This window comes from Crinia signifera, chromosome 4, assembly GCF_055691185.1.
Source record: "Crinia signifera chromosome 4, ASM5569118v1, whole genome shotgun sequence".
Lineage (NCBI taxonomy): Eukaryota > Metazoa > Chordata > Amphibia > Anura > Myobatrachidae > Crinia > Crinia signifera.
Window position 1 is genome coordinate 203,010,915 of NC_139220.1, and position 12,854 is coordinate 203,023,768.

General features: G+C 43.5%; 1 protein-coding gene across 1 annotated transcript in view; it reads left to right on the plus strand.

Annotated features, from left to right (window-relative positions):
- The window catches only part of CAMK1D (calcium/calmodulin dependent protein kinase ID), a 305,687-nt gene that overhangs the window by 170,679 nt on the left and 122,154 nt on the right, over positions 1-12,854 (plus strand). Inside the window, exon 2 of the mRNA XM_083183472.1 lies at positions 10,408-10,539. Within this exon, the coding sequence (XP_083039598.1) occupies positions 10,408-10,539 (132 nt within the window). The remainder of the gene's footprint in view (positions 1-10,407; positions 10,540-12,854) is intronic.

Sequence of the window (12,854 nt, forward strand, 5' to 3'; positions counted from 1 at the left end):
CCGGTTTGGTCCGGGTGTATAATTCTGTCTATATGTCTGCCCAGCCTTGTTGCCAAAATCTTTGCCAGAATCTTAGCTTCTGACGGCAGTAATGATATAGGTCTATAGGCCTCGACATCGTCCAGCTCTTTACCCTGTTTAGGGATTAGGATGATTCTCGCCTCCATCATAGATGAAGGACATACCCCCGTCTCGAAGGATTGAACAAATAACTCTAAAAGGTATGGGGCAAAGAATTCGACATACATTTTATAAACATCCAATGGGATGCCATCAAGCCCTGGAGTCTTTCCGCTTGGCATATCTTTAATGGCTTTGACAATTTCATCCAGCTCAATCGGGGTCTCCAAAGTTTGACTGTCCAGGATTGACAGGGTGGGTAGTTCTATATTTTTAATATATTCCCCTATTTGTGTTGAGTTGTATTTTACCCCTGACTCATACAGCTTGCTGAAATGTTCTTTAAATACACGACCTATATCTGGGGTTTTGAACTGCATATTACCCTGTTCATCTTTGATCTTATGAATTATATTTGATGGTTTATCAGCTTTAGCCAAAAAGGCTAAAAGCCGTCCTGGTTTATCCGAATTACTGTATACGTACTGGGTATTATATTTCATATTGTTAATATTAGTTTCTTTGACACTATCCACCCATTTCTCTCTAGCTAGGTCCCAGTTCTTTTTTGACTCTTCTGTTCCATCTACCAAGAATAGAACCTCTTTCTCGTTACATCGGTTCTCTAACTCCGTTGTTTTTTGGCGGCATGCTCTCTTGGCCATACTGATCTTCTTAATTATTGTACCTCTAATATAAGCTTTAAATGCATCCCATACGTTATTATCTGATGCCGTTCCTTTATTTATTGCCCAATACCCCTCCCATAAGTCAACAAGTCCGGTATTTACCTCTAAATTATTGAGCCACCTCATGTTGCATCTCCAGAAGCTACATCCTCTTTCTATGCTATCATTCAGTTCCAGCACCAACGGTGAATGGTCTGATATACCTCTGGTACCATACTTAACCTCACGGATCAGTGGTAGTAGAGGTCTGGAGGCCAGAGCAAGGTCGATTCTGGAAAACGCAACATGCGATGCTGAGAAACAGGAATATTGCACTTTATTGGGGTTTTTTTCTCTCCATGGGTCGACCCAATCCATATCTCTTAAGAAGTTACAAAAGCCTCCAGAGTTACCACCACCCCCTTTACCTAGAGTGTTTCTATTCCATCTGTCAATTTTAGGTTCCAAAACATTATTGAAGTCACCTACACATATTACTGGAGTTTCAGGGGTGTGAGCTACAAAGTCAGCTATCTTCACCAGGGCTTCAAACGAAAAGGGCGGCGGAATATAGACCGCTATCAATAGTACATGCAAATTGTTGATAACACAATCCAAACAAATAAATCTCCCTCCCGAGTCAACCTTCAGCCTAGTATAGCTAAAAGCCACAGTTTTCTTGATAAGTATCGATACCCCACGGGCCGTGGAGGTGAAGGGAGCGTGGAAGGCACTGCCCACCCACGCTTTTTTTAGGGCCGATAACTTCCCGCCTATCAAGTGTGTCTCAGTCAAGCATACTATATCTGGATGGTATTTCTGAATATGGCGAAGAACCAATGATCTTTTTATTTGATCATTCATTCCTCTAGTATTCCATGATAACAACCTTACCATCTATTAGTTGTTTCGGGCATGCGAGTCTCGTACCTCCCGCCCTTCCCCCACGGCCCACAACCAAGCTGTGCAATTTTTGGTGTCTCTGTGTCCTTATTCAACCTAGACAACATCACAAAACAACAACAAATAACATATACATAATACACATATACCCCCCTCCCCCAACCCTGTATACCTACACCCCTTGGCATACCTAAAAATGTTCCCCTCCCCTACTGACCTACACACTTAAACCACCTATGTTGTTCTACTTACAACAGGGCTACCTACCCTATGACCACTACTACCATCAGGCAGTGAAATCCCCCCTCCCTCGGCTAAGCTTTGTTTTAATCAACCATATTGGCGACTGTTTACCCGTGCCTGAAGCAATCTCTATTTACTATATAATCTAGCATATTAAGTCCTTTTGATGGTTTAGATCCAGACGTTTAAGGCCCAACAGCCCTATTAACAGTCATCGGTGCTGGCCATAGGTTTGTTTAAACTGCTAACTGTCTCTTTGCTGGAAATTTTCTATCCAGCCATTCTCCAGCCTCCTTTGGGGAAAAAAAGAATTTGGTTTCGTTGTCTACAATAATTCTCAGTTTAGCTGGAAACTGCATAGAATACTTAATGTCCAGTGATCTTAATCTCCTTTTCACTTCCCCGTACTTGGCTCTGCTCTTCTGCACGTCAATAGAGAAGTCTGGAAATGTCGCCACTTTTGTACCCTTGCAGTCTAATGGGCCTTTTTCCCGTGAAAGTCGCAGGACTGCATCCCTATCTTGATAGTTAAGAAGTTTGCAGATGAGGGTACGTGGAGGGGCCCCTGGTGGTGGGGGTTTGGCTGGCACTCTATGCGCCCTTTCAACGACAAGCTGGGATGAGAAGGATGAGGTTCCATAGTTATCTAGAAGCAATTGTTCCACGAATTTATGTGGGTCTTTCCCCTCCTCTCTCTCCGGCAGTCCCACCAGCCTAATGTTGTTTCGACGCAGCCTTCCCTCCATGTCTGATAACTTAATATTAATGTCCCGAATTTGTAAGGCCATCGCCTCTACTGAGCTTGTCAGTTTACTATTAATGTCCTCAACATTTGAGACACGGGTTTCCACCTCCCTCGTTCTTTCCTTCACTGTTTTTATATCTTGCTTAATTTGCCCAATGTCAGTTTGTACATCATTGATTTTTTCAAGCAGTCTATTCTCGCTGCATGTTATGGCATCAAGTATCTGCTGCAGAGTTATTTCTGGCGTAGTTATCAGTGCAACTGCCGGGTTGGAGCCTTTAGCAGGGGTAGTTTGGGGGGTTGTAACAGAAGTTTGAGATGAGTTGCTTGCTTGTGATCTAGCATACTTCTCCAAACGTGCTGCGGCAGTTGTATTGCCGGTTTTACCCATTGCAAAGGTATCAGAGCTTTACCCCTGGAGACTATCAGGATTACCAAGACACTTTTATACTCTTGCAATAACCTCTCAGCAGGGGTTTTTGATTTTAACAGCCAGGGGCTAACAATATATAAGTAGTGTCTCTGGTCAGCATCGCCTACTTTATATATATATTGACTTCAGTGAGATATGTAGTAAGTTTAATACAGACTCACCCAGGCTTTTATTGCCTACCGGACCGTCCACCTTCCTCCCCTGCTGTTGGACTTTCTCTCCGTATGCACTGATTTCTGTAGGTCTCCCCTTGGCTGCCAGCTCCGCAAATGTTTTACAGCGCTGCTGGGTATTTAATTATACAGCCGCTCCAGCCCTGTCTGTGCACTGTACACAGTACACACGAGCTGGTCCTTTTGTGTCTCCCAGCAGTCTGTCGGTATTGTCACACGCCGGACCCCACACCACAGTCCTGCCGCGTGCGTTCCGGCGTCTCTGTCTGGCGCCTCCTGCTGACGACACTGCCGCGTCCTGCGGCGGTGCCTTGAAGCCGGCTTTCGTCCCGCTGGCACCTCTGAGTTGTCCAGCCGCGCGCGTCTCCAGCACCTCTTGTTTGGTGCCTTCCTGCCGCGTCTCTCGTTTGTATCAAGCCGAATGCTCACTTCAGCGTGCGGGCGGAGCAGGCACACAGTCTCCTTTGTCGGATGTTACGCCGAGGGAGAGAGAGCACTCACTCCTCACTCCTGCTCACCCGTGGTCACGCCCCCCTCGATCATAAGACTACTTAATATTAAACTTCTTTATGACCCGGTGAAGTCCCGTACACACGGGGCGACCCAGCTTTTCTGGCTGCAGCACGAACGCTCAGCACATAACAGGATACCTGCTCAGCACACCGCAGTGCAGTGTGCTGAGTGTCTGTGCTATTTTTATAATTGGCAAAGCCCTCCGATCTGGGGAAAGCCAGTGATACCGCCATGCGGGACCACGCATTAGAATCGCTACAGGGCATACACATGGAGCGTTCCGTGCTCCTTTTCAACGTGATCTAGTCAGATCGCTTAAGAGCTGTGCTGGTGTACTAATCAGCACAAAAACAACCACTGTGCATTGTCCAAGAACAATTTTAGTAATTTGTTTTACGAATGTTTTCACTTTTCGCAAGAGGAATCTCATGAATTCAACTACACAAACTATAGATTGTTAGCTTGCGAGCAGGGCCTTCCTACCTGTGTTACTATTTGTTAGTACCCAGTTTTGTTTCATTGGTGTCCAATTGTAAAGCACATCATATAAGAAACTGTTAAATAATAAACATGGTACAATTTACTTTACATACAGTATGCATATGAAACATGACTGTGTTCTATGGATTTATTAAGGAGATATTTTAACCCTGTTAGTTTTAGTGGTTACAACTTTTATTCATAGGTCTTCCCAAACATGGATTGTGATATTTGGAGTGAGCCACATGGTTCTCCGAGCCAAAATAATTGAGCCAACCTTTTTGTGTGACTTTTTTCAGAGTTGATTCCTCTTTTGTGGCACTAGGCACCTTTATGAAGCATAATACAGTGATTTGTTGGGGACCATCTTTTATATAAGAACTACTAGATTATAAAATGACTCTTTTCAACAAATAAATTAATCTTTCTGAGCATATACTTACAGTAATGCAACTAATTATTTTATACATAAACTCCTATGCTTACTACACCAGAAGTAACACTACAGGCAGGAGTGTTTGTAGCAAAGACTTTGCAAATGCAAGTCCAACTTCTACCTTGCAATGCTGTGCATATAATGCTGCTTTCAGACCGCATAACTGGCTTTGACCCTGTATTTGAAAACGTTTCCAAAAACGGGTCTGCCAGGTAAAACCCCTTTCACACCGCACCTCTTAAATGGTATATTACCGTTTAAGTGCCGATTTTTTTGACACTGGCAGACCCGTTTTTGGAAACTTTCCAAATACAGGGTCAAAGCCAGTGCAGCCTTCAGCGCCGCCTCCCTCCCCCCCCTCCCCTCCCCTCCGTGCAGCCCCCCATTTTCCGAAAGGCACTTTTCTTATAAGCAGCAGGAGGCTGCTTATAAGAAAAGTGACTTTCGGAAAATGGCTGCCCCCACACGAAAGACAGTTTTTTAAAATGGATTTTCCTATGGGGCAGACATTTTCCGAAAGTCATTTTTTTTTTATAAGCGCATCGGTCCTTACTACTGCCGGGATCTGCAACCGAACTCAGGTACCGGCTGCACGGAGGGGGGGGGGGGGGCTGAAGACTGCACTGGGAGATCGGGGGATGTTACCCCGGGAGATCGGGTAATGTTAACGCGCGCGGGGGGGGGGTCGGCTCCAGTGCTATGAATATTTAATGAGCGCTCCTTAAATATTCATTGCGCTGAATTTAGGACCCAGCTCATTGGCTGGGTCCTAAATACCGTTTCAGACCCGATTTTGATCCCAAAATACCGGGTCTGAAACGGGTAGGACCCTGCATTTTAACCGGTTTGAAAAAACGGTATTTTCAAACCGGTTAATTGGATCTGCACCTTTCAGACCGCACAGATTACCGTTTTAAAACGGTAAAAAAACGGCAATATACCGTTTCCAAAGTGCGGTCTGAAAGGGGCATTACTGTTGACTGCACATTGCTTCTGCATTGTACATGATAACAGGATGTATGTCTCAGATGATGATGATCTGAGTTTTGGTGCCTTGCAGCTTTACGTGGCTCAGATTTTTTTTCTGTTAAGGGGCATGCTATTTTTATTCATGTGCTTGAAGCACATTAATATATATTTAATTTTTTTTAAACCTTTTTCTTTTTTACACTTTTCACCAGCAGGGGGCTGGGAGCCGCTCATTAGATATTCATATATTCACTTCACTCTGGTCCCAGACTAGAGGATCGGCTTCCTACCCCTGTCCCGTTCTCGCATTCCCGGGGGGCAGCCTCTGCTGCCTGTGCCCCGGGAGTCCTCCCTCACAAATTCTGGGGCAGGCAGGGAGGCTTATATCTCCCTGCCTGCCTCCGGCTCCCTGCAGCAGTTAAAATTCACCAGCAGGGGCAGCGAGCCCCTTCTGTATTGAATAGGGTGGCAGGGAGGGCTGGCAGCGAATGCTGCAGCCCTCCGGAACCCTGCGAATGTGCAGCGAATCCTAAACAGGATTCGCTGCACATGGAGAAAAAAAATCATTGAATACTCCCCTTAGTCTTAACACCTATTATACTCCTGCCTCCTACCTTTATATCCTTTTCAGTTTACCCTCCATCTCTGTATCACCCTTAGTTGGGAACACACTAACCTAGTGTTCATTCTAGCACCCGCTATCTTTGAAAACTCTTGCAGTTCCTCTTCCCTGCCTGGGGTGTCGCTGTCTGCTGTAGTGCTTCTAGCACAGTGTGGTCTGTATATCAGCACTGATATGCAAACCAGACCTGTGCTAGAAACACCACAGCAGACAGCGACACTTCAGGCAGGGAATAGGAACTGCAAGGGTTTTCAAAAATAGCGGGTGCTAGAATGAACACTATAACCAATATGCTCCATGAGCGACGTTGTTCATGTTTTCCCTTCAACTCCTAGGCAAATGATAAAGTGCAAACCCACTCAACAATATCAATCAGTGACATCTTCCTGTCCCCTGCTCTGTACAGTTGTTGAAAATTGCATGTGCAGAAAACAGAGGACCTGGTTTGAAATGCTCACTTTTATGCTTTGTATGTATTATATGTACTTTATTACTTTTTACAGTATCTTGCCTCTTAAAATAGAAAAGTGCTGTCTAGTTACAAATAAAAGATAATGATATGACAATGTGGCATGGAACCAGGCCCTTGGTCTTGAGACCTGTAAATGTCTATGTTATGATTGCTTAAGTAGCACTTCTTTTCCATCAGTGTCTGCTACACCAAACAATACAATGTACAATATGTACTTGTAAGTGAGATGATACCGGTGATGGAATGTGCCAATGCTGTAGCATATGTGATTAGTATTGCAAAGGACAGCTCTCATGATAATAGCTGTCCCTTGCATTTGCTGTCGGCCCCTGGAGTTCCGGGTTTATAACCTGGGAGTCTGTCTGCAGATGCGCAGTGTGACAAGGGAGGAGTCTGATCGGATCCCTCAGAGAGCACCGATACGTAAAGAATCTCATAGGCTTTTATAGGGTAACAATGGCTTTTGTTAGCGTTATCCTCCACATTGAAAACCTGGCGTCTGTGTCTTAGTACATAGGGGAAATGCGATAAAACCCCAGAAATGGTGGGTTTCACTGCATTTTTCTACAAATCCTGGACTTTTATTTGTCAAAGTTACAAATGCTTTTCCATTTGCTTTGTAACCTGGCCAGCTAGGTATTGCTGCAATATATTCTGGATGTATTGTTTTTATTTTAACAATTACTGTATATTCTGGTTTTTCTCTTGCATATGTTTATTTATAGCAGTGCCATTGAGACAAGGCTGTGATGGCTGTTAAGGAGAAACTGGCAATGAGACAAAACAATTAAATGTCCATGCAACCTAGATAAACATATGTCTAAGGCACCTTTTTGTTGTGGACGTGTTCAGTGGAAGCATTAAATGTTTGTCATTTGCACTACTTAGTAGTTCACAGAAATATTATCGGTGACTGCAGATAAAATGAGAACACTTTGTGTCATGCAGTCAGAAAATAAGTTTTGTTGGTTCTCTATTTACTGATTAGGTTTAAAGACCTTATGGGGCCCACGCACAGGGTGATTTCAGGGCATTTTGTAAGCGATCTGACTTAATTTGACTGGTTCGCTTAGAAAATGTCCCAACATAGCTCCATGTGTGGGGTCCATAGCGATGTGCGCCCGGCTATTGCCCTGCAATTTAATATCCAGCATGCCGAATGAATCTAGTTAGATTGCCAGTCAGGGTCAATGTTCTCATTAGAGAACACTGGTCCTGACAAATAGCTCAGCACACAACACTGTGTCCTGAGCGATCCTGCAAAGCGATCTAGCATCGCACAGTTCATTCAGCAATCTCCCCGTGTGTGCGCCCCATGAGTTTATAAATTAATAACAATAGTTCTATGACCTATTGTAATAGACATTACTATCTAATTTTGGTTAATTGTATTGAGAAAATGTGGAGTAACGTAAGTGCCGGGTCAGGGAGGATGGGCTGGCCCAATATTGAACTCATCAACTGAAACACTTCTCCCCAGAGAGGCCGCAGGCGAGGGCACGCCCAAAATATGTGGAAGATGTCCCCGATGGTACCACATTTCCTCCAGCAGGAATTAGAGAAGGCTGGCCAAAATGTATGCAGTCTGGCTGGGGTGAAGTAGGCCCTATTAATAAGCTTGAAAAACATTTCAGAATGGTTTATACATCGAGAAATCTTGAAGCATGACTTAAAGATATTCTCCCAGTGTTCCTCATTAAGAGGTCTATTCAAATCTCTCTCCCAAAGAGTTTGGGATTTCATTTTACAGCTCACATTTGTAGAGAGTATGTAGGAGTACCACCACGAGATGCCACCTTTATGTGAAGGGGAGCGAACCTTAGTTTGGAGAAATACTGGGAGGGTAGGAATTTTAGCAGATGCATTTAAGTGTGAATGTAGCCAACTCCGTATCTGGAGATACATGAAGAAGTCATATCAACATTTTCTTATGGCACCCATAAGATATATATATATATATATATATATATATATATATATATATATATATTTTTTTTTTTTATTTGTTTATTCAGTTTAGAAAAATATAAACTGAAGTCAAATGTGCCTTCATGTCATCCTTGCGATCAGTTTATCTGGTGGTGTACAGTTGTGCTTCTGATTGTTCACATGTGGAGACAATCCTAGGAGCTTTTAAAACCTAGGCATGCACCTGAATAAGACATTACTACAATGGTGAGCTGTCTAAAAAGTTGTGCATGTAGATTTTTGGAAACCTCTCTTTTTGTCCCTTTCAGACTTTAGGCAATAGCCAGGGTAACATCAGTGGTTAGTGTCGCTTTTCAAATGCTAGATTTTGATATTTTGGGTGTATTGTATTGTATGTAATTATTAGTCCCAGCCCAACCTGGTCATGTAATTGTCTGTCAGTCATAATCCTTGTATCAATTATTTTTTTTTTTTTAAATTAAAGTACAGTACATTAACAGTAAAATCAGGTAAAATGCAGCAATGTGAAAAGTGTACAAAATAAACTGTTATTTATAATTGAAACATTTTGATTGATAGAGTAAATGCCCATACACACTGGGCGACTTTGAGCTGAAAGTCGCTCAAAACAGGAGGTTTGAGCAGCTTTCAACTTAAAGCCGCCCAGTGTGTATGGCCCGGCGATGAGTGGTGAGCGCTGCTGCGCGCTCCCGCAACATCACCGGGAAAGCCGCTCATCTGTTGGTTATACCAGCAGATGAGCGGCTTTCAGGGCGGCTTTGCATAGCGCTCTGCTATGCAACGCCGCCCCCCCTCCAGCGCCAGGCAGGGGGAAAGCCGCTCGTGTGTATGCACTGAGCGGTTTTCCCCGCAGTGAAGATTGTCATCATCGCTGTCCATACACGCTGAGCATAGTCGCCCAGTGTATATGGACCTTTAGATTCATTTCAATTTAAGTGTACAACAGATATACCATAATTTTCTTTCTTTTTGGTGCCTCTGAGTTTCCGTGGTAGCACCCTCTATTAAAGAAAAGAGATAAATGCATCAATCAAATCTCCTAAAAAGTTCAATAGACAAAGATGTCCCTATTAGCAGAATACTATTCTTCCTCTGTGTATTGTCACTTTTTCTTGTTCTAACAGTACTTATATAACTTGTATGTCATGGGAAGTATGGATACAGCTTTTGTTCAATTGAACAGCTTTTGTTCAAAATGCCATTTTAAAACAAAAATAGGGTTAATATTTTTTGGGGGGGGGGGGGGGGGGGCGGGAAGGGGGGCGACATACATACCTAAGTGTTATCACAACAGAAATGTTACTGGTCTTAGGGATTTTGCTTTGCGTGCCTAAGGTATTCAAAGTATAATCTCTGACAAGTGCCATCTTGACTGTTCTAAATGGATAGTACCTAGGATTCCATTAGGTGTAGTCTAATTAACATGGAAAATTGGATACCCTTTTGTAATATTAAAGGAGGGATTATATAAGTAGGGTGGCATACAATCACATTAATGTACTTTTGAAAATATGGAGGTAAACCAGGGTGGGATATACAGGAGGCACTGTATATATAAGCAGTGCATTTGTTGATGAGTCATGAATTGTCATTTCTAATGGAGTAATGTGCTTTAGAGATGTACAATAAAAAAATATAAAAGGCAGCTCTGGTCTTACTTATGCTTCTGTTTTTCCATAGGGGAGCATTTTCAGAAGTTGTTTTGGCTGAGGAGAAGATCACTGGAAAACTTTATGCTGTGAAATGTATTCCAAAAAAAGCTCTAAAGGGAAAGGAGAGCAGCATAGAAAATGAAATTACTGTACTGAAGAAGTAAGTACTTGTTAAGGTTTCACCAGGCAATTTCAGATTTTCTCTGTCTTGGATGCTGTAGTACTATACTTGATGAAGCTCAAATTTTGGCATTTGATTAAGCATCCAAGATGTGCATTTAGAGAGAACCATACCCCAGGGTTGCTGACCCTCCCGGAATTCCCGTGAGTCTCCCGAAAATCGGGTCCCCCTCCCGGCCCCCAAGAATCTGGGGGACCCCCCTGAGCCCCCCGAATCGCGGCATGTAAATGCCGCAATCCGCGGGTCTCAGAGGAGGGGGCGGAGCTAAAATGGCACAATCGTGTCATTTTAGCCTCGACCCCTCCATGGAGATCAGTCATTTCGCCTATTACCCATAATAGGGGCAGGGCTTAATGATGTCACAGTCAAGCCCCGCCCCCCGATCGGGTAAGGAAAGTCTCCTCTCCGGGCTTCTCCCGGAGAGGAGCATTTAAAAGTCGGCAACCCTGCCATACCCCAACATTATTTGTAACTTGCTATATAAAATTACAGAAATGTTGGCTACTTATTAAAATACAAAATCTAATGTGAACAGTGCAGGTTTTCTACAGTATCTCCACTACTATACAATGGGAGAGCTTGATGTTGATGATAAAAAATTAAGTGGGCGCTTAGGCCTTAATCTTTACTCTTTTTCATAAGACTTCACAAATAACCACGAGCTTGCAAATGACAAATACATGTTCAGAATTAAAATAGCTGGAATAATAATTTTTATCTAAAGACACACTTCTGCAAATACGTTGACAATCTTGTATGGTTACTTGTGAAGTCTTATTAAAGGGAAAAGATCTAGTCCTGGGGTAGCCAACCCTAGTCCTCGAGAGCTACCAACAGTGCATGTTTTGCAGGTCTCCTCACAGAGACCCTTATTCTGATCGGTGCGGCCGGATCCGAATATGCGGCCAGCACCGTGCGTCCTAAACCCCACCTTCCATACGGATCGCCAACTCCGTCCGAACGCGGTAAGAAGCTGTCCGAACGGACCGCACGTGTATTTCTCATGAATACACCTTCTCCATCTCAGGGAACCTCCCCCAGCATTCGATGGTCGCAGACCATCGAATGCAGGACCGAGTGGCCAGGCAGCTCCCGCAACCTCAGACCACACAGGCATTTCTCCGTGCAAAAGCAGGGATCTGGGCAGGCAGCTGACATCCGGCAATGTCATATGTCCGCCCCCTACACGTGCGTCACGGCCGCATTACCATACGTACGCCCAGCGTTTGCATGGGAACGCCCATGAAACGCGGGGTGTAAACATATGGTAATGAGCTCAAACAGCCCTTCACACCCCTCTCCACCCCCTGTTCGTAGTGTACAAATTTCATGCGGAATGTGGCCGTGCGTCCCGCTCGCACATGCGCAGAGAAGCCTCTGCACATGCGCAGACACAAAACATCGGCGGCACGAACGCACGCGGATATTACCGCACCAACCAGAATAAGGGCCAGAATCACAAGTGAGCGAATTAGCTCCATTTGTGTATCTTTTAAAATGTGTCGGTGATTAATGAGTGCAGCTGTGCAGCAGCTAGGTTGACTGGAAAATGTGAACTGTTGGTAGCCCTCGAGGGCTAGGGTTGGCTACCACTGATCTAGTCTGTATAAAATTATCTTTGAAACCGGTCACAAAAAGCTCCCTCAATAGAGGAAACGCATTGGGAATTGTTTTACCTTCTAGTTCTAGTAGCTAAAATGTTAAGCTATCTTCTGACTTTCTTTTTATTCTATTTTAGATGGTTATAGATATATTTATTGGTCCTTCTTATTCTTATTAATAACTGCAGTTACCATCTTAATGGTAACTTAATGGTAATTATTGTACACACATATATTGCTTTTTAATATATACATTGTCATTTTTTTAAATTTTTAGTCGTCTTTATCTTGTTCCCTCGTTATCTGTCTATTTTTACCTTAATCATTGGAGATGTGTGACACAAGTGGTCGTTGAACCCCTATCCATTTGCCCATGATGTCCTCAACATTTACAATACTGTATGTCGTGGTTAGAATAGTCTTGTGTACTAGTGACTTGGCATAGAGAATTATGCCTCTTCTGCCATCCTTGTCCATGGCAGAAGAGGCATAATTCTGTTATATGGCTGTTAGAGATAGGCCTGCTCCCTGTTTATTGCGATGTTGTACTTTACTAGGTATTGCTTGAGGTATCCATTCCTATAGCTCTCTTGCAATAGCTTTAACATGCAAAACATGCATGTATTTAACAAGAAATTCCAAGTCATATATCCTGGCTCATTCTTGTGTAATAGGGATCCTGGATGGGCCAGT